This window comes from Telmatherina bonti (genome assembly GCF_933228915.1).
Source record: "Telmatherina bonti genome assembly, chromosome: 7".
Lineage (NCBI taxonomy): Eukaryota > Metazoa > Chordata > Actinopteri > Atheriniformes > Telmatherinidae > Telmatherina > Telmatherina bonti.
Window position 1 is genome coordinate 3,394,742 of NC_136625.1, and position 26,336 is coordinate 3,421,077.

The window sequence follows — 26,336 nt, forward strand, 5'->3', positions numbered from 1 at the left end:
ACGGTTCAGGTGGAGAGGAACTCTGGATGAAGGGCGGTTCAGGTGGAGAGGAACTCTGGATGAAGGGCGGTTCAGGTGGAGAGGAGCTCTGGATGAAGGACGGTTCAGGTGGAGAGGAGCTCTGGATGAAGGGCGGTTCAGGTGGAGAGGAACTCTGGATGAAGGGCGGTTCAGGTGGAGAAGAACTCTGGATGAAGGGCGGTTCAGGTGGAGAGGAACTCTGGATGAAGGGCGGTTCAGGTGGAGAAGAACTCTGGATGAAGGACGGTTCAGGTGGAGAGGAGCTCTGGATGAAGGACGGTTCAGGTGGAGAGGAGCTCTGGATGAAGGACGGTTCAGGTGGAGAAGAACTCTGGATGAAGGACGGTTCAGGTGGAGAGGAACTCTGGATGAAGGACGGTTCAGGTGGAGAGGAGCTCTGGATGAAGGACGGTTCAGGTGGAGAGGAGCTCTGGATGAAGGACGGTTCAGGTGGAGAGGAGCTCTGGATGAAGGACGGTTCAGGTGGAGAGGAACTCTGGATGAAGGGCGGTTCAGGTGGAGAGGAGCTCTGGATGAAGGACGGTTCAGGTGGAGAGGAACTCTGGATGAAGGACGGTTCAGGTGGAGAGGAGCTCTGGATGAAGGACGGTTCAGGTGGAGAAGAACTCTGGATGAAGGACGGTTCAGGTGGAGAGGAGCTCTGGATGAAGGACGGTTCAGGTGGAGAGGAGCTCTGGATGAAGGACGGTTCAGGTGGAGAGGAGCTCTGGATGAAGGACGGTTCAGGTGGAGAGGAGCTCTGGATGAAGGACGGTTCAGGTGGAGAGGAGCTCTGGATGAAGGACGGTTCAGGTGGAGAGGAGCTCTGGATGAAGGACGGTTCAGGTGGAGAGGAGCTCTGGATGAAGGACGGTTCAGGTGGAGAAGAACTCTGGATGAAGGACGGTTCAGGTGGAGAAGAACTCTGGATGAAGGACGGTTCAGGTGGAGAGGAGCTCTGGATGAAGGACGGTTCAGGTGGAGAAGAACTCTGGATGAAGGACGGTTCAGGTGGAGAGGAGCTCTGGATGAAGGACGGTTCAGGTGGAGAAGAACTCTGGATGAAGGACGGTTCAGGTGGAGAGGAGCTCTGGATGAAGGACGGTTCAGGTGGAGAGGAGCTCTGGATGAAGGACGGTTCAGGTGGAGAGGAGCTCTGGATGAAGGACGGTTCAGGTGGAGAGGAGCTCTGGATGAAGGACGGTAGACCAGAAGCAGAGCTTTCAGTCTGAACTTCTGCACGTAAAATAATGTTCTCCAACGTTGGAAACAGAACCAGTAACGTCCAGCCGGCGTCGGACTCATGGTTCCTGTGGAGGAAACGCCGCAAGCTGCTGGCTGAAAAATATGTCCACATCCTGGTTTTCCTACCATGAATCTGGACCAGCTGGGGTCTCTGGGGTCTCTGGGGTCGCCGGGGTCTCTGGGGTCTCTGGGGTCTCTGGGGTCTCTGGGGTCACCGGGGTCTCTGGGGTCGCCGGGGTCTCTGGGGTCACCGGGGTCTCTGGGGTCGCCGGGGTCTCTGGGGTCTCTGGGGTCGCCGGGGTCTCTGGGGTCTCTGGGGTCTCTGGGGTCGCCGGGGTCTCTGGGGTCTCTGGGGTCGCCGGGGTCTCTGGGGTCTCTGGGGTCGCCGGGGTCGCCGGGGTCTCTGGGGTCGCCGGGGTCTCTGGGGTCGCCGGGGTCTCTGGGGTCTCTGGGGTCGCCGGGGTCTCTGGGGTCTCTGGGGTCTCTGGGGATGCCGGGGTCTCTGGGGTCTCTGGGGTCTCTGGGGTCGCCGGGGTCTCTGGGGTCTCTGGGGTCTCTGGGGTCGCCGGGGTCTCTGGGGTCTCTGGGGTCTCTGGGGTCTCTGGGGTCGCCGGGGTCGCCGGGGTCTCTGGGGTCGCCGGGGTCTCTGGGGTCGCCGGGGTCTCTGGGGTCGCCGGGGTCTCTGGGGTCTCTGGGGTCTCTGGTAATGCCGGGGACGCTGGCCGTACAAACATGTAGAATTCTCTACCTGCATACCTGTCCAAGACTGTCTGGGATCTGGCACCATGGAAAAACCGGTTCAAAGGCCTTTAGCACCTCTCCCCACAGAACCTGGTTCAGGGGACCCAGTCTTGAAGCTGGTCCAGGGGACCCAGTACGGAAGCTGGTCCAGGGGACCCAGTCTTGAAGCTGGTCCAGGGGACCCAGTACGGAAGCTGGTCCAGGGGACCCAGTACGGAAGCCGGTCCAGGGGACCCAGTACGGAAGCCGGTCCAGGGGACCCAGTCTTGAAGCTGGTCCAGGGGACCCAGTACGGAAGCCGGTCCAGGGGACCCAGTACGGAAGCCGGTCCAGGGGACCCAGTCTTGAAGCTGGTCCAGGGGACCCAGTACGGAAGCCGGTCCAGGGGACCCAGTACGGAAGCCGGTCCAGGGGACCCAGTCTTGAAGCTGGTCCAGGGGACCCAGTACGGAAGCCGGTCCAGGGGACCCAGTACGGAAGCCGGTCCAGGGGACCCAGTCTTGAAGCTGGTTCAGGGGACCCAGTACGGAAGCTGGTCCAGGGGACCCAGTACGGAAGCCGGTCCAGGGGACCCAGTCTTGAAGCTGGTCCAGGGGACCCAGTACGGAAGCCGGTCCAGGGGACCCAGTACGGAAGCCGGTCCAGGGGACCCAGTACGGAAGCCGGTTCAGGGGACCCAGTCTTGAAGCTGGTCCAGGGGACCCAGTCTTGAAGCTGGTCCAGGGGACCCAGTACGGAAGCTGGTCCAGGGGACCCAGTACGGAAGCCGGTCCAGGGGACCCAGTCTTGAAGCTGGTCCAGGGGACCCAGTACGGAAGCCGGTCCAGGGGACCCAGTACGGAAGCTGGTTCAGACAGATTAACTGGGAAAGCAGGAATTGAACCACCAACCTTTCTGTTATTTGATAACCTGCTTATGACATCAGCAACACTAACTGTCCAATCAGAGCCCAGCCAGCTAAGAGGGGTCGTGGTGTCTGTTGATGTGCTTTAGCAGCAGTTGCCGGTCCGGACTCGAGTACTCGCACTGTTGGCATGGAAACACCTCACCAGTGTGGTGACGGCGAGCGTGGAGGTCCAAACTTTTCTTCTGTATACTACAGGGAGGAAAATACAGAATCATCAGCTGTTACCACGGCAACTGGTAGTCAGGCGAACATCATCTGATTAGTGTCCTGGATCAGAACACCAGGACCAAAGCTGGGTCCTGGTGTTCTGATCCAGATGGGCCCAAAACAAACCACCATGTGTTACCTGTGTACTTACCTGCTGTAGGTACAAAGAGGACACCTGTAGGGTTTCTCCTGACTGTGAGTCCTGCAGTGTCTCAGCAGAGAGCTGCGATCAATGGATGCATAGGGACACTCAGAACACCTGTATGGCTTCTCACCTGGACGCACACACACACAAACACACACACAGAGTCACATTCACCTGGAGGATGGCATTTATTATGTCCTCAGGTGTTATTTACCTGTGTGTGTACTCAGGTGTTATTTACCTGTGTGTGTACCCAGGTGTTATTTACCTGTGTGTGTACTCAGGTGTTATTTACCTGTGTGTGTACCCAGGTGTTATTTACCTGTGTGTGTACTCAGGTGTTATTTACCTGTGTGTGTACCCAGGTGTTATTTACCTGTGTGTGTACTCAGATGTTATTTACCTGTGTGTGTACTCAGGTGTTATTTACCTGTGTGTGTACTCAGGTGTTATTTACCTGTGTGTGTACCCAGGTGTTATTTACCTGTGTGTGTACTCAGGTGTTATTTACCTGTGTGTGTACCCAGGTGTTATTTACCTGTGTGTGTACTCAAGTGTTATTTACCTGTGTGTGTACCCAGGTGTTATTTACCTGTGTGTGTACTCAGGTGTTATTTACCTGTGTGTGTACTCAGATGTTATTTACCTGTGTGTGTACCCAGGTGTTATTTACCTGTGTGTGTACCCAGGTGTTATTTACCTGTGTGTGTACTCAGGTGTTATTTACCTGTGTGTGTACTCAGGTGTTATTTACCTGTGTGTGTAATCAGGTGTTATTTACCTGTGTGTGTAATCAGGTGTTATTTACCTGTGTGTGTACTCAGGTGTTATTTACCTGTGTGTGTACTCAGGTGTTATTTACCTGTGTGTGTACCCAGGTGTTATTTACCTGTGTGTGTACTCAGGTGTTATTTACCTGTGTGTGTACTCAAGTGTTATTTACCTGTGTGGGTCCTCAGGTGTTATTTACCTGTGTGTGTACTCAAGTGTTATTTACCTGTGTGGGTCCTCAGGTGTTATTTACCTGTGTGTGTACTCAAGTGTTATTTACCTGTGTGTGTACCCAGGTGTTATTTACCTGTGTGTGTACTCAGGTGTTATTTACCTGTGTGGGTCCTCAGGTGTTATTTACCTGTGTGGGTCCTCAGGTGTTATTTACCTGTGTGTGTACCCAGGTGTTATTTACCTGTGTGTGTACTCAGGTGTTATTTACCTGTGTGTGTACCCAGGTGTTATTTACCTGTGTGTGTACTCAGGTGTTATTTACCTGTGTGGGTCCTCAGGTGTTATTTACCTGTGTGGGTCCTCAGGTGTTATTTACCTGTGTGGGTCCTCAGGTGTTATTTACCTGTGTGGGTCCTCAGGTGTTATTTACCTGTGTGGGTCCTCAGGTGTTATTTACCTGTGTGGGTCCTCAGGTGTTATTTACCTGTGTGGGTCCTCAGGTGTTGCCGTAGAGATGCCTTCAGTCTGCTGCTGTAGGTGCAGCGAGGACAGGTGAAGGGTTTCTCCCCTCTGTGGACGCCCAGGTGACGTCTCAGAGTCAGCTTAGAGGCGAACTTCCTGCAGGAAAGAGACCACAGGTGTGTGATGGGAGGAGTTCTGAATCTGACACACCTGCTGTGACTGTGATGTTTTACATTATGCAACACCTGATGAGACTTTGTGAACATGATAAAGATGATGCTGAACAGGGAACAGGTGAATCTCACCTTTCCTCCTCGTGTTCATGTCTGAACCACAACTGACCCTTTTCCACACATCTCACCTGTCCTCTGTCCAGACACCAGCTCTGTCATGTTACCAGTTAACATTCTGCAGGAGACAGACCATGTGCATCAGGTCAGGTGACCTGTGTGCAGAGGCATTATGGGAAATATAGTTACCTGTAACACAGAGAGCAGCTCAAACTCTCAGCCTCCTCTTTCTTCTTCTTCCTCCTGGACTTCTTCTTCATCTTGGAGACACAATGAGGAGGAGGAGGAGGAGGTTTACTGGTTGGATTTGGAACCGACCTAATGACCACACACACACACACACACACACACACACACACACACACACACACAAAAAGAGCTCAGAAACATTTAACATGCTCATCACAGACCACCCTGGTCCAGCATGACCTCATACATGACGATAGACACCTGGAAGCAGCTATGCTAACACGTAGCAGAATGAATGCAACATTTAACATAGGATAAATGCTAACATGTTGCAGCAATGCTAACATGTAAAGCCTGCAGCACTTCCTGCAAGGACCTGCATCCACCTGGACAGTCCACCATCACCTTCCTACCATGTCCTCTACTGTTGGATTTCCTGCTTGTGTTGTTCTTACTCAGATGTAAGTTACTTTGGATAAAAGCGTCTGCTACATGACCGTAGAATAGAATAGAATAGAATAGAATAGAATAGAATAGAATAGAATAGAATAGAATAGAACATGTTACATGACCCATTCCAAAGACTGCTTCACTCATCACATTTCCATGTTCTACTGTGTTCCGGGTGAATTACCTGACACAGTGACACATATTTGGCCCCAGGTGTTCCTACAGCAGCGATGCCCAGCTCTGGTCCTCGAGGGCCACCATCCTGCAGGTCTTCCATGTATCTGTGCTTCAACACACACGACTCAAATAATTGGTTGTTGTTCAGAACTTCATCGGCTGTTGGATCCATTTAATGCCAGGTGTGTTGGAGCAGGGACACATGGAAAACCTGCAGGACAGCGGCCCTCAGGGACCGACTTTGGACACTCGAGAGACCCTACATCCAGCCCTGGTAGATGTGGTGAAAACAGACTCACCTGTGAAGAGGCTCCTCCTCCTTTCCTTTTTCTTGTCCAATCAGTGGCTCAGTCCACCGGTCTGAGGACAACAAACATCAGTTTGTAAGTTTTTATTGATGACTGAATGATAATCATAATCTTATGATGAAGCTGACCTGAAGCAATGGAAGTCGTTCTCTGTGAGACCTCCTCTTCCTCTTCCCTCTTCTTCCTCCTCCTCCTGCAGTGGCTCCTCCAATGAGACTCCAGCTCCTCCCAGGTGTTGGACGGCCAGCTGCAGAGGACGCAGCTGAAACCGCCACCATCTCTATGAGATCTGACATGAACGTCCAGCAGGCGGCGGGACGGCAGCGTGAGAGGACACAGGAGACAAAGCAGACGGCGCCCTGTGTGATGCTGCAGGTGGGCGGAGTTAGCGGGGGGAGGTGGGCACTGGTCAGGTGGAGAGGCACCAGGAGGAGGTTTGACGGCAGAGATACGACACAGTCCCAAAGTCATGAGGTGAGCCGACTGGTCCATGTCCTCCTGGATTGAGGCAGGGTGGACAGGACCGGACAGATCGAGGCCGTCTTCCTTCAGAGGGAAGATGTTCTCCTCCTTCTCTTCCTCATGCTCAAACAGAGTGCTGACCTGCAGAAAGAATCAGGGACACATGAAACCAGATGTCATCAGTTTTTATTTTAATCCAGTTTAGATTAATATGGTCCGGTCCTGGTCCAGGTCCTGGTCTGACAAGCTGAAGTAATGAATATGAACCTACCAATGGTTAGAGACAACTGGACTAGAGGACAGAACCTACTATGCCCAAACCCGCTTCAGCCGAAGCTCCAGTACTTGGTTTCCATCGGTTCCATTACAAATGAGATAACCTCATTGTTTGACTCGACACGAACACAACCACAAAATGTGTCTACTCGGAGGTCCTGGTGGAAACACCTACACACCAGGACTGTCAGGCCGGGTTTCTAAGGGCTGCTGGCCTGACCATAGACAAGGTCTATGGACGGATGGACGGATGGATAGAAGGATGGATGGACTGATGGGTGGATGGACGGACTGATGGATGAATGGATGGAAGGATGGATGGACTGATGGGCGGATGGATGGACTGATGGATGGATGGATGGAAGGATCGAATGATGGATGGATTGAATGATGGATGGAATTGTGGATGGATAAAAGATTGGAATGATGATTGGTTGGACTAATGGATGGATGATGGATGATGGATGGATGGATATAATGATGGGTGGATGGATGTATGAATGATGGATGTATGGATGGATGGAATGATGAATGGATGGACTGATGGATGGATGAAAAAATGATGGGTGGATGGATGGATGGAATGATGGATGTATGTATGGATGGATGGATGGAAGGATGGAAGGATTGAATGACGGATGGAATGATGGATGGATGGAATGATGGAAGGATGGAATGATGATTGGATGGACTAATGGATGGATGGATGGACTGATAGATGGATAGATGGATGGGTGGATCGATGGAAGGATGGATGGATGGATGGAATGATAGATGGATATAAGGACTGAAGGATGGATGGGTGGATGGACTGACAGATGGATGATGGATGGATGGATGGAAGGATCAAACGATGGATGGATCGAATGACGGAATGATGGATGGATGGATGGGATGATGGATGGAAGGATTGAATGATGGATGGAATGATGGATGGAAGGATTGAAGGATGGATGATGGATGGATGGATGATGGATTGATGGATGGAAGGATGGATGGACTGATGGGCGGATTGATGGAAGGATGGACGGATGGATGGAAGGATGGATGGACTGATAGATGGATAGATGGATGGATGGATGGAAAGATGGATAGAAGGATGGATGGATGGATGGACGGATGGATAGAAGGATGGATGGACTGATGGGCGGATGGATGAACTGATGGATGGATGGATAGTTGGATGAATGGATGGATGGAATGATAGATGGATGGAAGGATTGAAGGATGGATGGATTGAAGGATGGATGGACTGACAGATGGAATGATGGATGTATGGATGGATGGAATGACAGACGGATGGAAGGATTGAAGGATGGATGGATGGATGGACTGACAGATGGAATGATGGATGGATGATGGATAGATGGATGGAAGGATCAAATGATGGATGGATCGAATGATGGAATGATGGATGGATGGATGGATGGAATGATGGACGGATGGAGGGATGGAAGGAACGGATGGAATGATGGATGGATAGAATGATGAGTGGATGGATGGATTGAAAGATGGGTGGAATGATGGACGGATGGAGGGATGGAAGGAACGGATGGAATTATGGATGATGATTGGATGGACTGATGGATGGATGGATGGATATAATGATGGGTGGATGGATGGATGGAATGATGGATGGATGGATGGATGGATGGATGGAAAGATGAGTGGATGGATGGATGGATGGGTGGATGGATGGATGGAATGATGGATGGATGGATTGAAGGATGGATAGATGGATGGATGGAATGATGGCTGGATATATGGATGGAATGAGTGGAGGGATGGATTGAATGATGGATGGATGGATGGAATTATGGAAGGATGGAGTGATGGATGGACGGATGGAATGATGGATGGATGGATGGAAGGATGGATGGACATAATGATGGGTGGATGGAAGGATGGATGGACTGACTGATGGATGGATGGATGGAATGATGGAAGGATGGATGGATGGATGAATGGACTGATGGAATGATGGATGGAATGATGGATGGAAGAATAGAAGGATGGATGGATGGAAGGATTGAGGGATGGATGGTAGGAAGGATTGAAGGAAGGATGGATGGATGGATGGATGGATGGACTGACGGATGGATGGATGTAATGATGGATGGATGGACTGACGGATGGAATGATGGATGTATGGATGGAATGATGGATGGATGGAAGGATGAATGGATGGATGGATAAATGGAATGATGGATGGATGGAAGGATGAATGGATAAATGGAATGATGGATGGATGGATAAATAGATGGAAGGATTGAAGGATGGATGGACTGACGGATGAAATGATGGATGGATGATGGATGGATGGAATGATGGACGGATGGATGGATAGATGGATGGATGGATTTAATGATAGGTGGATGGATGAATGGATTGATGGATGGATGGAATGACGGATGAAATGATGTATGGATGATGGATAGATGATGGATGGATGGACAGACGGATGGAATGATGTATGGATGGAATGATGGATGGATGGATGGAATGATGGATGCATTGATGGATGGAATGATGGAATGATGGATGGATGGAAGGACGGATGAAATGATGGATGGATGGACTGATGGATGGATTGACGGAATGATGGATGGATGTACGGATGGAATTATGGATGGATGGACTGATGGATGGATAGATGGATGGATGGATTTAATGATAGGTGGATGGATGAATGGATTGATGGATGGATGGAATGACGGATGAAATGATGGATGGAATGACGGAATGATGGATGGATGTACGGATGGAATGATGGATGGATGGACTGATGGATGGATTGATGGATGGACAAATGGAATGAACGATGGATGGAATGATGGATGGAATGACGGAATGATGGATGGATGTACGGATGGAATGATGGATGGATGGAATGATGGATGGCTGGAATAATGGATGGATTGACGGAATGATGGATGGAAGGATTCAGGGATGGATGGATAGACTGATGGTTGGATGGATGAATGAAAAGATGGATGGATAGACTGATGGATGGATGGATGGATGGATGGAATGATGGATGGAATGATAGATGGATGGATGGATGGATTGAATGATGGATGGATGGAATGATGGATGCATGGATGGATGGAATGATGGAAGGATGGAGGGATGGATGGACGGATGGAAAGATGGATGGATGGATATAATGATGGGTGGATGGATGGATAGAATGATGAATGTATGATGGATGGAATGATGGATGTATTGATGAATGGAATGATGGATGGATGGATGGATTGAATGATGGATAGATGGATTGAATGATGGATGGATGGATGGATGGACTGACGGATGGAATGATGGATGGAAGAATTGAAGGATGGATGGATGGATAGATGGGAGGATGGATGGATGGACTGATGGATGGACGGATGGAATGAACGATGGATGGAATAATGGATGGAATGATGGATGGAATGATGGAATGATGGATGGAAGGATGGATGGACGTGTGTATTACCTCACAGTTGTGCGCTACCTGCAGACCCTCCTGGCTGCTGATGTCACAGATGGGTGGGCTCATGCTGTCCAACATGTTGTAGAGGAGGAAGTCTTCATCTTCATCGCTCGGCCTCGTGTCTCCATTCAGCTCCAGCTGATAGGGTGGAGGATCCTGATGAAGCCTAGCTCTCTCACCTCTGTCTGTCCCTACGCAGGTGAGGGCGAGGGGGCGGTGCCTGAGCAGCAGGTGGCTGTTGATGGCAGTCCTGAGTCCGCAGGTGAACTGGCAGAGTTTACAGCGATACAGCTCCACCAGGTAGGACTCCACCAGGGACAATCCTTCCACCTCCTCACAGTACAGACTGGAGCTCATAGCTCCGCCCACAACCTGAAGGGTCACAGGGCTGATGTCATGGTAACGCTGTTTCACCCAGGACATTATGAGATGCTACGGTCATCTGACTGGATCTCCTCTGTCTGCAGGTGAGGTCCGGCAGGTGTCCAACACCTGTAAACAAGCACAAGCCCCACCCACTAACGTCAGACCACGCTCACTCACCGTTGCACCACCTTTTTTTTTTTTTTTTGCACCACCTAGAAACTTGATGATAAATTTACCCAATCAGCTAAGACACTGGCTGCCCCCCCCAAATTACTAAATTGCTGCACAGCACACGACAGAATGCACATAGGCAGATGGCTCGTTCCTCCTAGTTGCAGACCACGTCACTTCCGGATGTAACCACATCACTCTTCCGTCACACCGACAGAACCCCCGTCACACCGACAGAACCCCCGTCACACCAACAGAACCCCCGTCACACCGACAGAACCTCCAATACACCAACAGAACCTCTGTCACACCGACAGAACCCCCGTCACACCGACAGAACCTCCAATACACCAACAGAACCTCTGTCACACCAACAGAACCCCCGTCACACCAACAGAACCTAAGTCACCGACAGAACCTCCGTCACTCTGACAGAACCTCCGTCACTCCAACAGAACTTCCGTCACACCGACAGAACCTCAGTCACTCTGACAGAACCTCTGTCACAGCGACAGAACCTCTGTCACACCGACAGAACCTCCCTCAATGTGACAGAACCTCCGTCACACCGACAGAACCTCCATTACACCAACAGAACCTCCGTCACCGTCAGAAGCTCCGTCACACCAACAGAACCTCAGTCACATCGACAGAACCTAAGTCACCGACAGAACCTCCGTCACTGTGACAGAACCCCCGTCACATCGACAGAACCTCCGTCACACCAAGAGAACCTAAGTCACCGACAGAACCTCCGTCAATCTGACAGAACCTCCGTCACTCCAACAGAACCCCCGTCACACCGACAGAACCTCCGTCACTCCGACAGAACCTCTGTCACACCGACAGAACCTCCGTCACTCTGACAGAACCTCCGTCACACTGACAGAACCTCCGTCACTCCAACAGAACTTCCGTCACACCGACAGAACCTCCGTCACTCCGACAGAACCTCCGACACACTGACACAACTTCCGTCACTCCAACAGAACTTCCGTCACACCGACAGAACCTCCGTCACATCGACAGAACCTCAGTCACACCGACAGAACCTCCATTACACCAACAGAACCTCAGTCACACCGACAGAACCTCCGTCACTGTGACAGAACCTCCGTCACCGTCAGAAGCTCCGTCACTCTGACAGAACCTCTGTCACACCGACAGAACCTCAGTCACTCTGACAGAACCTCTGTCACACCGACAGAACCTCAGTCACTCTGACAGAACCTCTGTCACACCGACAGAACCTCCCTCAATGTGACAGAACCTCCGTCACACCGACAGAACCTAAGTCACCGACAGAACCTCCGTCACTCTGAAAGAACATCCGTCACTCCAACAGAACTTCCGTCACACCGACAGAACCTCAGTCATACCGACAGAACCTCCGTCACTCTGACAGAACCTCCGTCACTCCAACAGAACTTCCGTCACACCGACAGAACCTCAGTCACTCTGACAGAACCTCTGTCAAAGCGACAGAACCTCTGTCACACCGACAGAACCTCCGTCACTCTGAAAGAACCTCTGTCACAGCGACAGAACCTCTGTCACACCGAGAGAACCTCCCTCAATGTGACAGAACCTCCATCACACCGACAGAACCTAAGTCACCGCCAGAACCTCCGTCACTGTGACAGAACCCCCGTCACATCGACAGAACCTCCGTCACCGTCAGAAGCTCCGTCACACCAACAGAACCTCAGTCACATCGACAGAACCTCCGTCACTGTGACAGAACCCCCGTCATCGTCAGAAGCTCCGTCACTCCAACAGAACTTCCGTCACACCGACAGAGCCTCCATCACTCTGACAGAACCTGTGTCACATCGACAGAACCTCCGTCACTCGACAGAACCCCCGTCACAGCGACAGAACCGCCGTCACACTGACAGAACCTCTGTCACCGACAGAAGCTCCGTCACTCCAACAGAACTTCCGTCACACCGACAGAACCTCCATCACTGTGACAGAACCTCAGTCAGACCGACAGAACCTCAGTCAGACCGACAGAACCTCCGTCACTCCAACAGAACTTCCGTCACACCGAAAGAACCTCCGTCACACCGACAGAACCTCTGTCACACCGACAGAACCTCCCTCAATGTGACAGTACCTCCGTCACACAGACAGAACCTAAATCACTCTGACAGAACCTCCGTCACACCGACAGAACATCCGTCACTCTGACAGAACCTCCGTCGCTCCAACAGAACTTCCGTCACACCGACAGAACCTCAGTCACACCGACAGAACCTCCGTCACTGTGACAGAACCTCAGTCACACCGACAGAACCTCAGTCACACCGACAGAACCTCCATTACACCAACAGAACCTCAGTCACACCGACAGAACCTCCGTCACTGTGACAGAACCTCCGTCACCGTCAGAAGCTCCGTCACTCTGACAGAACCTCCATCACTCCAACAGAACCTCTGTCACACCGACAGAACCTCAGTCACTCTGACAGAACCTCTGTCACACCGACAGAACCTCCATCACTCCAACAGAACCTCTGTCACACCGACAGAACCTCAGTCACTCTGACAGAACCTCGGTCACACCGACAGAAACTCCCTCAATGTGACAGAACCTCCGTCACACCGACAGAACCTAAGTCACCGACAGAACCTCCGTCACTCTGACAGAACCTCCGTCACACCGACAGAACCTCAGTCACTCTGACAGAACCTCTGTCACACCGACAGAACCTCCCTCAATGTGACAGAACCTCCGTCACACCGACAGAACCTAAGTCACCGACAGAACCTCCGTCACTCTGACAGAACCTCCGTCACACTGACAGAACCTCCGTCACTCCAACAGAACTTCCGTCACACCGACAGAACCTCCGTCACTCAGACAGAACCTCCGTCACACCAACAGAACCTCCGTCACACCGACAGAACCTAAGTCACCGAAGGAACCTCCGTCACTCTGACAGAACCTCCGTCACTCCAACAGAACCTCTGTCACACCGACAGAACCTCAGTCACTCTGACAGAACCTCCGTCACTCCGACAGAACCTCCGTCACACTGACAGAACCTCCGTCACTCCAACAGAACTTCCGTCACACCGACAGAACCTCCGTCACACCGACACAACCTCCGTCAAACCGACAGAACCTCAGTCACACCGACAGAACCTCCATTACACCAACAGAACCTCTGTCACACCGACAGAACCTCCGTCACTCAGACAGAACCTCCGTCACACCAACAGAACCTCCGTCACACCGACAGAACCTAAGTCACCGAAGGAACCTCCGTCACTCTGACAGAACCTCCGTCACTCCAACAGAACTTCCGTCACACAGACAGAACCTCAGTCACTCTAACAGAACCTCTGTCACAGCGAAAGAACCTCTGTCACACCGACAGAACCTCCCTCAATGTGATAGAACCTCCGTCACACCGACAGAACCTCCATTACACCAACAGAACCTCCGTCACCGTCAGAAGCTCCGTCACACCAACAGAACCTCCGTCATATCGACAGAACCTAAGTCACCGACAGAACCTCCGTCACTGTGACAGAACCCCCGTCACATTGACAGAACCTCCGTCACACCGACAGAACCTAAGTCACCGACAGAACCTCCGTCACTCTGACAGAACCTCCGTCACTCCAACAGAACCCCCGTCACACCAACAGAACCTCCGTCACACCGACAGAACCTCCGTCACTCCGACAGAACCTCCGTCACTCCGACAGAACCTCCGTCACACTGACAGAACCTCCGTCACTCCAACAGAACTTCCGTCACTCCAACAGAACCTCCGTCACACCGACAGAACCTCCGTCACACTGACAGAACCTCTGTCACTCCAACAGAACTTCCGTCACACCGACAGAACCTCCGTCACACCGACACAACCTCCGTCAAACCGACAGAACCTCAGTCACACCGACAGAACCTCCATTACACCAACAGAACCTCAGTCACACCGACAGAACCTCCGTCACTGTGACAGAACCTCCGTCACCGTCAGAAGCTCCGTCACTCTGACAGAACCTCAGTCACTCCAACAGAACCTCTGTCACACCGACAGAACCTCAGTCACTCTGACAGAACCTCTGTCACACCGACAGAACCTCCCTCAATGTGACAGAACCTCCGTCACACCGACAGAACCTAAGTCACCGACAGAACCTCCGTCACTCTGACAGAACCTCCGTCACACCGACAGAACCTCAGTCACTCTGACAGAACCTCTGTCACACCGACAGAACCTCCCTCAATGTGACAGAACCTCCGTCACACCGACAGAACCTAAGTCACCGACAGAACCTCCGTCACACCGACAGAACCTCCATCTCTCTGACAGAACCTCTGTCACAGCGACAGAACCTCTGTCACACCGACAGAACCTCCGTCACTCTGACAGAACCTCTGTCACAGCGCAGAACCTCTGTCACACCGACAGAACCTCCCTCAATGTGACAGAACCTCCGTCACATCGAAATAACCTAAGTCACCGACAGAACCTCCGTCACTCTGACAGAACCTCCGTCACACTGACAGAACCTCCGTCACTCCAGCAGAACTCCCGTCACACCGACAGAACCTCCGTCACTCCGACAGAACCTCTGTCAAAACGCCAGAACCTCGATCTCTCTGACAGAACCTCTGTCACACCGACAGAACCTCCGTCACTGTGAAAGAACCTCCATCACTCCGACCGAACCTCAGTCACACCGACAGAACCTCCGTCACTCCGACAGAACCTCCGTCACACCGACAGAACCTCCGTCACCTCTGTCAAAACGCCAGAACCTCGATCTCTCTGACAGAACCTCTGTCACACCGACAGAACCTCCGTCACTGTGACAGAACCTCCATCACTCCGACAGAACCTCAGTCACACCGACAGAACCTCCGTCACTCCGACAGAACCTCCGTCACACCGACAGAACCTCCGTCACTGTGACAGAACCTCCATCAAACCGACAGAACCTCCATTACACCAACAGAACCTCCGTCACACCGACAGAACCTCCGTCACACCAACAGAACCCCTGTCACACCGACAGAACCTCAGTCACTCTGACAGAACCTCCGTCACACTGACAGAACCTCCGTCACTCCAACAGAACTTCCGTCAAACCGACAGAACCTCTGTCACACCGACACAACCTCCGTCACACCGACAGAACCTCCGTCACACCGACAGAACCTAAGTCACCGACAGAACCTCCGTCACTCTGACAGAACCTCCGTCACACTGACAGAACCTCCGTCACACTGACAGAACTTCCGTCACACCGACAGAACCTCAGTCACTCTGACAGAACCTCTGTCACAGCGACAGAACCTCTGTCACACCGACAGAACCTCCGTCACTCTGACAGAACCTCTGTCACAGCGACAGAACCTCTGTCACACCGACAGAACCTCCCTCAATGTGACACAACCTCCGTCACACCGACAGAACCTAAATCACCGACAGAACCTCCGTCACTCTGACAGAACTCCCGTCACACCGACAGAACCTCCGTCACTCCGACAGAACCTCCGTCACACCAACAGAACCTCTGTCAAAACGCCAGAACCTCGATCTCTCTGACAGAACCTCTGTCACACCGACAGAACCTCCGTCACTGTGACAGAACCTCCATCACTCCGACAGAACCTCAGTCACACCGACAGAACCTCCGTCACACGGACAGAACCTCCGTCACTGTGACAGAACCTCCATCAAACCGACAGAACCTCCATTACACCAACAGAACCTCCGTCACACCGACAGAACCTCCGTCACACCAACAGAACCCCTGTCACACCGACAGAACCTCCGTCACACTGACAGAACCTCCGTCACTCCAACAGAACTTCCGTCACACCGACAGAACCTCCGTCACACCGACACAACCTCCATCAAACCGACAGAACCTCAGTCACACCGACAGAACCTCCATTACACCAACAGAACCTCAGTCACACCGACAGAACCTCCGTCACTGTGAAAGAACCTCCGTCACACCGACAGAACCTCAGTCACTCTGACAGAACCTCTGTCACACCGACAGAACCTCCCTCAATGTGACAGAACCTCCATCACACCGACAGAACCTAAGTCACCGACAGAACCTCCGTCACTCTGACAGAAACTCCGTCACACCGACAGAACCTCAGTCACTCTGACAGAACCTCTGTCACACCGACAGAACCTCACTCAATGTGAAAGAACCTCCGTCACACCGACAGAACCTAAGTCACCGACAGAACCTCCGTCACTCTGACAGAACCTCCGTCACTCCAACAGAACTTCCGTCACACCGACAGAACCTCAGTCACTCTGACAGAACCTCTGTCACAGCGACAGAACCTCTGTCACACCGACAGAACCTCCGTCACTCTGACAGAACCTCTGTCACAGCGCAGAACCTCTGTCACACCGACAGAACCTCCCTCAATGTGACAGAACCTCCGTCACACCGACAGAACCTAAGTCACCGACAGAACCTCCGTCACTCTGACAGAACCTCCGTCACTCCAACAGAACTTCCGTCACACCGACAGAACCTCAGTCACTCTGACAGAACCTCTGTCACAGCGACAGAACCTCTGTCACACCGACAGAACCTCCGTCACTCTGACAGAACCTCTGTCACAGCGCAGAACCTCTGTCACACCGACAGAACCTCCCTCAATGTGACACAACCTCCGTCACACCGACAGAACCTAAGTCACCGACAGAACCTCCGTCATTCTGACAGAACCTCCGTCACTCCGACAGAACCTCCGTCACACCAACAGAACCTCTGTCAAAGCGCCAGAACCTCGATCTCTCTGACAGAACCTCTGTCACACCGACAGAACCTCCGTCACTGTGACAGAACCTCCATCACTCCGACAGAACCTCAGTCACACCGACAGAACCTCCGTCACTCCGACAGAACCTCCGTCACACGGACAGAACCTCCGTCACTGTTACAGAACCTCCATCAAACCGACAGAACCTCCATTACACCAACAGAACCTCCGTCACTCTGACAGAACCTCCGTCACACTGACAGAACCTCCGTCACTCCGACAGAACTTCCGTCACACCGACGGAACCTCCGTCACACCGACACAACCTCCGTCACACCGACAGAACCTCCGTCACACCGACAGAACCTAAGTCACCGACAGAACCTCCGTCACTCTGACAGAACCTCCGTCACACTGAAAGAACCTCCGTCACTGTGACAGAACCTCTGTCACACCGACAGAACCTCCGTCACTCTGAAAGAACCTCTGTCACAGCGACAGAACCTCTGTCACACCGACAGAACCTCCCTCAATGTGACAGAACCTCCATCACACCGACAGTACCTAAGTCACCGACAGAACCTCCGTCACTGTGACAGAACCCCCGTCACATCGACAGAACCTCCGTCACCGTCAGAAGCTCCGTCACACCAACAGAACCTCAGTCACATCGACAGAACCTCCGTCACTGTGACAAAACCCCCGTCATCGTCAGAAGCTCCGTCACTCCAACAGAACTTCCGTCACACCGACAGAGCCTCCATCACTCTGACAGAACCTCTGTCACATCGACAGAACCTCCGTCACTCGACAGAACCCCTGTCACAGCGACAGAACCGCCGTCACACTGACAGAACCTCTGTCACCGACAGAAGCTCCGTCACTCCAACAGAACTTCCGTCACACCGACAGAACCTCCATCACTGTGACAGAACCTCAGTCAGACCGACAGAACCTCAGTCAGACCGACAGAACCTCCGTCACTCCAACAGAACTTCCGTCACACCGACAGAACCTCTGTCACACCGACAGAACCTCCCTCAATGTGACAGTACCTCCGTCACACCGACAGAACCTAAATCACTCTGACAGAACCTCCGTCACACTGACAGAACCTCCGTCACTCCAACAGAACTTCCGTCACACCGACAGAACCTCCGTCACTCCGACAGAACCTCCGTCACACCAACAGAACCTCCGTCACACCGACAGAATCTAAGTCACCGAAGGAACCTCCGTCACTCTGACAGAACCTCCGTCACTCCAACAGAACTTCCGTCACACCGACAGAACCTCAGTCACTCTGACAGAACCTCTGTCACAGCGACAGAACCTCTGTCACACTGACAGAACCTCCCTCAATGTGACAGAACCTCCGTCACACCGACAGAACCTCCATTACACCAACAGAACCTCTGTCACCGTCAGAAGCTCCGTCACACCAACAGAACCTCCGTCACATCGACAGAACCTAAGTCACCGACAGAACCTCCGTCACTGTGACAGAACCCCCGTCACATCGACAGAACCTCCGTAACACCGACAGAACCTAAGTCACCGACAGAACCTCCGTCACTCTGACAGAACCTCCGTCACTCCAACAGAACCCCCGTCACACCGACAGAACCTCAGTCAGACCGACAGAACCTCCGTCACTCCAACAGAACTTCCGTCACACCGACAAAACCTCTGTCACACCGACAGAACCTCCCTCAATGTGACAGTACCTCCGTCACACCGACAGAACCTAAATCACTCTGACAGAACCTCCGTCACACCGACAGAACATCCCTCAATGTGACAGAACCTCCGTCACACCGACAGAAACTCCGTCACTCTGACAGAACCTCCGTCACTCCAACAGAACCTCAGTCACACCGACAGAACCTCCGTCACACCGACAGAACCTCCGTCACTCTGACAGAACCTCAGTCACACCGACAGAACCTCCATTACACCAACAGAACTTCAGTCACACCGACAGAACCTCCGTCACTGTGACAGAACCTCCGTCACCGTCAGAAGCTCCGTCACTCTGACAGAACCTCCGTCACTCCAACAGAACCTCTGTCACACCGACAGAACCTCAGTCACTCTGACAGAACCTCTGTCACACCGACAGAACCTCCCTCAATGTGACAGAACCTCCGTCACACCGACAGAACCTAAGTCACCGACAGAACCTCCGTCACTCTGACAGAACCTCCGTCACACTGACAGAACCTCCGTCACTCCAACAGAACTTCCGTCACACCGACAGAACCTCCGTCACTCCGACAGAACCTCCGTCACACCAACAGAACCTCCATCACACCGACAGAACCTAAGTCACCGAAGGAACCTCCGTCACTCTGACAGAACCTCCGTCACTCCAACAGAACTTCCGTCACACCGACAGAACCTCAGTCACTCTGACAGAACCTCTGTCACAGCGACAGAACCTCTGTCACACTGAAAGAACCTCCCTCAATGTGACAGAACCTCCGTCACACCGACAGAACCTCCATTACACCAACAGAACCTCTGTCACCGTCAGAAGCTCCGTCACACCAACAGAACCGTCACATCGACAGAACCTAAGTCACCGACAGAACCTCCGTCACTGTGACAGAACCCCCGTCACATCGACAGAACCTCCGTAACACCGACAGAACCTAAGTCACCGACAGAACCTCCGTCACTCTGACAGAACCTAAGTCACCGACAGAATCTCCGTCACTCTACAGAACCTCCGTCACACTGACAGAACCTCCGTCACTCCAACATAACCTCCATCAAACCGACAGAACCTCCGTCACTCCAACAGAACCTCTGTCACACCGACAGAACCTCAGTCACTCTGACAGAACCTCTGTCACACCGACAGAACCTCCCTCAATGTGACAGAACCTCCGTCACACCGACAGAACCTAAGTCACCGACAGAACCTCCGTCACTCTGAAAGAACCTCCGTCACACCGACAGAACCTCAGTCACTCTGACAGAACCTCTGTCACACCGACAGAACCTCCCTCAATGTGACAGAACCTCCGTCACACCGACAGAACCTAAGTCACCGACAGAACCTCCGTCACTCTGACAGAACCTCCGTCACACTGACAGAACCTCCGTCACTCCAACAGAACTTCCGTCACACCGACAAAAGCTCCGTCACTCCGACAGAACCTCCGTCACACTGACTGAACCTCCGTCACTCCAACAGAACTTCCGTCACACCGACAGAACCTCCGTCACACCGACACAACCTCCGTCACACCGACAGAACCTCAGTCACACCGACAGAACCTCCATTACACCAACAGAACCTCAGTCACACCGACAGAACCTCCGTCACTGTGACAGAACCTCCGTCACCGTCAGAAGCTCCGTCACTCTGAAAGAACCTCAGTCACTCCAACAGAACCTCTGTCGCACCGACAGAACCTCAGTCACTCTGACAGAACCTCTGTCACACCGACAGAACCTCCCTCAATGTGACAGAACCTCCGTCACACCGACAGAACCTAAGTCACCGACAGAACCTCCGTCACTCTGAAAGAACCTCCGTCACACCGACAGAACCTCAGTCACTCTGACAGAACCTCTGTCACACCGACAGAACCTCCCTCAATGTGACAGAACCTCCGTCACAACGACAGAACCTAAGTCACCGACAGAACCTCCGTCACTCTGACAGAACCTCCGTCACACTGACTGAACCTCCGTCACTCCAACAGAACTTCCGTCACACCGACAGAACCTCCGTCACACCGACACAACCTCCGTCACACCGACAGAACCTCAGTCACACCGACAGAACCTCCATTACACCAACAGAACCTCAGTCACACCGACAGAACCTCCGTCACTGTGACAGAACCTCCGTCACCGTCAGAAGCTCCGTCACTCTGAAAGAACCTCAGTCACTCCAACAGAACCTCTGTCACACCAACAGAACCTCCCTCAATGTGACAGAACCTCCGTCACACCGATAGAACCTACGTCACCGACAGAACCTCCGTCACTCTGACAGAACCTCCGTCACACCGACAGGACCTCAGTCACTCTGACAGAACCTCTGTCACACCGACAGAACCTCCCTCAATGTGACAGAACCTCCGTCACACCGACAGGACCTCAGTCACTCTGACAGAACCTCTGTCACACTGACAGAACCTCCCTCAATGTGACAGAACCTCCGTCACACCGACAGAACCTCCGTCACTCTGACAGAACCTCCGTCACTCCAAAAGAACTTCCGTCACACCGACAGAACCTCCGTCACTCCGACAGAACCTCCGTCAAACCAACAGAACCTCTGTCAAAACGCCAGAACCTCCATCTCTCTGACAGAACCTCTGTCACAGCGACAGAACCTCTGTCACAGCGCAGAACCTCTGTCACACCGACAGAACCTCCCTCAATGTGACAGAACATCCGTCACACCGACAGAACCTAAGTCACCGACAGAACCTCCGTCACTCTGACAGAACCTCCGTCACACTGACAGAACCTCCGTCACTCCAACAGAACTTCCGTCACACCGACAGAACCTCCGTCACTCCGACAGAACCTCCGTCAAACCAACAGAACCTCTGTCAAAACGCCAGAACCTCCATCTCTCTGACAGAACCTGTCACAATGACAGAACCTCCGTCACTGTGACAGAACCTCCATCACTCCGACAGAACCTCAGTCACACCGACAGAACCTCCGTCACTCCGACAGAACCTCCGTCACACCGACAGAACCTCCGTCACTGTGACAGAACCTCCATCAAACCGACAGAACCTCCATTACACCAACAGAACCTCCGTCACACCGACAGAACCTCCGTCACACCAGCAGAACCCCGTCACACCGACAGAACCTCAGTCACTCTGACAGAACCTCAGTCGATCTGACAGAACCTCCGTCACACTGACAGAACCTCCGTCACTCCAACAGAACTTCCGTCACACCGACAGAACCTCCGTCACATCGACACAACCTCCGTCACACCGACAGAACCTCCGTCACTCCAACAGAACTTCCGTCACACCGACAAAAGCTCCGTCACTCCGACAGAACCTCCGTCACACTGACTGAACCTCCGTCACTCCAACAGAACTTCCGTCACACCGACAGAACCTCCGTCACACCGACACAACCTCCGTCACACCGACAGAACCTCAGTCACACCGACAGAACCTCCATTACACCAACAGAACCTCAGTCACACCGACAGAACCTCCGTCACTGTGACAGAACCTCCGTCACCGTCAGAAGCTCCGTCACTCTGAAAGAACCTCAGTCACTCCAACAGAACCTCTGTCGCACCGACAGAACCTCAGTCACTCTGACAGAACCTCTGTCACACCGACAGAACCTCCCTCAATGTGACAGAACCTCCGTCACACCGACAGAACCTAAGTCACCGACAGAACCTCCGTCACTCTGAAAGAACCTCCGTCACACCGACAGAACCTCAGTCACTCTGACAGAACCTCTGTCACACCGACAGAACCTCCCTCAATGTGACAGAACCTCCGTCACAACGACAGAACCTAAGTCACCGACAGAACCTCCGTCACTCTGACAGAACCTCCGTCACACTGACTGAACCTCCGTCACTCCAACAGAACTTCCGTCACACCGACAGAACCTCCGTCACACCGACACAACCTCCGTCACACCGACAGAACCTCAGTCACACCGACAGAACCTCCATTACACCAACAGAACCTCAGTCACACCGACAGAACCTCCGTCACTGTGACAGAACCTCCGTCACCGTCAGAAGCTCCGTCACTCTGAAAGAACCTCAGTCACTCCAACAGAACCTCTGTCACACCAACAGAACCTCCCTCAATGTGACAGAACCTCCGTCACACCGATAGAACCTACGTCACCGACAGAACCTCCGTCACTCTGACAGAACCTCCGTCACACCGACAGGACCTCAGTCACTCTGACAGAACCTCTGTCACACCGACAGAACCTCCCTCAATGTGACAGAACCTCCGTCACACCGACAGGACCTCAGTCACTCTGACAGAACCTCTGTCACACTGACAGAACCTCCCTCAATGTGACAGAACCTCCGTCACACCGACAGAACCTCCGTCACTCTGACAGAACCTCCGTCACTCCAAAAGAACTTCCGTCACACCGACAGAACCTCCGTCACTCCGACAGAACCTCCGTCAAACCAACAGAACCTCTGTCAAAACGCCAGAACCTCCATCTCTCTGACAGAACCTCTGTCACAGCGACAGAACCTCTGTCACAGCGCAGAACCTCTGTCACACCGACAGAACCTCCCTCAATGTGACAGAACATCCGTCACACCGACAGAACCTAAGTCACCGACAGAACCTCCGTCACTCTGACAGAACCTCCGTCACACTGACAGAACCTCCGTCACTCCAACAGAACTTCCGTCACACCGACAGAACCTCCGTCACTCCGACAGAACCTCCGTCAAACCAACAGAACCTCTGTCAAAACGCCAGAACCTCCATCTCTCTGACAGAACCTGTCACAATGACAGAACCTCCGTCACTGTGACAGAACCTCCATCACTCCGACAGAACCTCAGTCACACCGACAGAACCTCCGTCACTCCGACAGAACCTCCGTCACACCGACAGAACCTCCGTCACTGTGACAGAACCTCCATCAAACCGACAGAACCTCCATTACACCAACAGAACCTCCGTCACACCGACAGAACCTCCGTCACACCAGCAGAACCCCGTCACACCGACAGAACCTCAGTCACTCTGACAGAACCTCAGTCGATCTGACAGAACCTCCGTCACACTGACAGAACCTCCGTCACTCCAACAGAACTTCCGTCACACCGACAGAACCTCCGTCACATCGACACAACCTCCGTCACACCGACAGAACCTCCGTCACACCGACAGAACCTAAGTCACCGACAGAACCTCCGTCACTCTGACAGAACCTCCGTCACACTGACAGAACCTCCGTCACTCCAACAGAACTTCCGTCACACCGACAGAACCTCAGTCACACCGACAGAACCTCCGTCACTCTGACAGAACCTCAGTCACACCGACAGAACCTCAGTCACACCGACAGAACCTCCATTACACCAACAGAACTTCAGTCACACTGACAGAACCTCCGTCACTGTGACAGAACCTCCGTCACCGTCAGAAGCTCCGTCACACCAACAGAACCTCCGTCACATCGACAGAACCTCCGTCACTGTGACAGAACCCCCGTCACATCGACAGAACCTCCGTCACACCGACAGAACCTAAGTCACCGACAGAACCTCCGTCACTCTGACAGAACCTCCGTCACTCCAACAGAACCCCCGTCACACCGACAGAACCTCAGTCACTCTGACAGAACCTCTGTCACACCGACAGAACCTCCCTCAATGTGACAGAACCTCCGTCACTCTGACACAACCTCTGTCACACCGACAGAACCTCCCTCAATGTGACAGAACCTCCGTCACACCAACAGAACCTAAGTCACCGACAGAACCTCCGTCACACTGACAGAACCTCCGTCACTCCAACAGAACTTCCGTCACACCGACAGAACCTCAGTCACTCTGACAGAACCTCTGTCACAGCGACAGAACCTCAGTCACTCTGACAGAACCTCTGTCAAAGCGACAGAACCTCTGTCACACCGACAGAACCTCCGTCACTCTGAAAGAACCTCTGTCACAGCGACAGAACCTCTGTCACACCGACAGAACCTCCCTCAATGTGACAGAACCTCCGTCACACCGACAGAACCTAAGTCACCGACAGAACCTCCGTCACTGTGACAGAACCCCCGTCACATCGACAGAACCCCCGTCATCGTCAGAAGCTCCGTCACTCCAACAGAACTTCCGTCACACCGACAGAGCCTCCATCACTCTGACAGAACCTCTGTCACATCGACAGAACCTCCGTCACTCGACAGAACCCCCGTCACAGCGACAGAACCGCCGTCACACTGACAGAACCTCTGTCACCGACAGAAGCTCCGTCACTCCAACAGAACTTCCGTCACACCGACAGAACCTCCATCACTGTGACAGAACCTCAGTCAGACCGACAGAACCTCAGTCAGACCGACAGAACCTCCGTCACTCCAACAGAACTTCCGTCACACCGACAGAACCTCTGTCACACCGACAGAACCTCCCTCAATGTGACAGTACCTCCGTCACACCGACAGAACCTAAATCACTCTGACAGAACCTCCGTCACACTGACAGAACCTCCGTCACACTGACAGAACCTCCGTCACTCCGACAGAACCTCCGTCACACCAACAGAACCTCTGTCAAAACGCCAGAACCTCCGTCACACCGACAGAACCTCCGTCACTCCGACAGAACCTCCGTCACTCCGACAGAACCTCCGTCACACCAGCAGAACCTCTGTCAAAACGCCAGAACCTCCGTCACTCCGACAGAACCTCCATTACACCGACAGAACCTCCGTCACACCGACAGAACCTCCGTCACACCGACAGAACCTCGTTTCGTTTCATCTTGTCTGGTTTTTCTGTCTCCAGACAAACACACAGAACGCTTCCGCTCCACCAGCTGTCCACGCGCGGTGGTTCTGGGCTCCGGAACGAGAACTCGGAGTTTTAGCATGGCTCTGTGTGTGTGTGTGTGTGTGTGTGTGTGTGTGTGTGTGTGTGTGTGTGTGTGTGTGTGTGTGTGTGTGTGTGTGTTTTAGCAGAAGAGAAAGCGCTCACCTGCAGAATGTTTCCTTCCTCTTCCTC

The 26,336-nt window shown here is 52.8% G+C and overlaps 1 protein-coding gene across 1 annotated transcript; it reads right to left on the reverse strand.

Annotated features, from left to right (window-relative positions):
- Nucleotides 1-2,622: 2,622 nt before the first annotated feature.
- Nucleotides 2,623-26,336, reverse strand: LOC306758711 (uncharacterized protein). The gene is made up of 8 exons (XM_079244087.1): nt 26,310-26,336; nt 10,307-10,795; nt 6,216-6,690; nt 6,079-6,139; nt 5,153-5,281; nt 4,696-4,829; nt 3,273-3,396; nt 2,623-3,103 (listed from the first exon to the last, which is right to left on the reverse strand). The coding sequence occupies exons 2-8, from the start codon at nt 10,724-10,726 to the stop codon at nt 2,965-2,967; spliced, it is 1,482 nt and encodes a 493-aa protein (XP_079100213.1). The 5' UTR covers nt 10,727-10,795; nt 26,310-26,336; the 3' UTR covers nt 2,623-2,964.

Bases quoted from the DNA above. Each gene is read 5' to 3' on its own strand.
- LOC306758711 (XM_079244087.1), bottom strand. From the start codon at position 10,726: ATGTCCTGGGTGAAACAGCGTTACCATGACATCAGCCCTGTGACCCTT. The intron at 6,140-6,215 runs GTCAGCTTCATC...TGTTGTCCTCAG, and splicing joins AACGACTTCCATTGCTTCAG to ACCGGTGGACTGAGCCACTG. The intron at 5,282-6,078 runs GTGAGTCTGTTT...TGTGGTCATTAG, and splicing joins GAGGAGGAGCCTCTTCACAG to GTCGGTTCCAAATCCAACCA.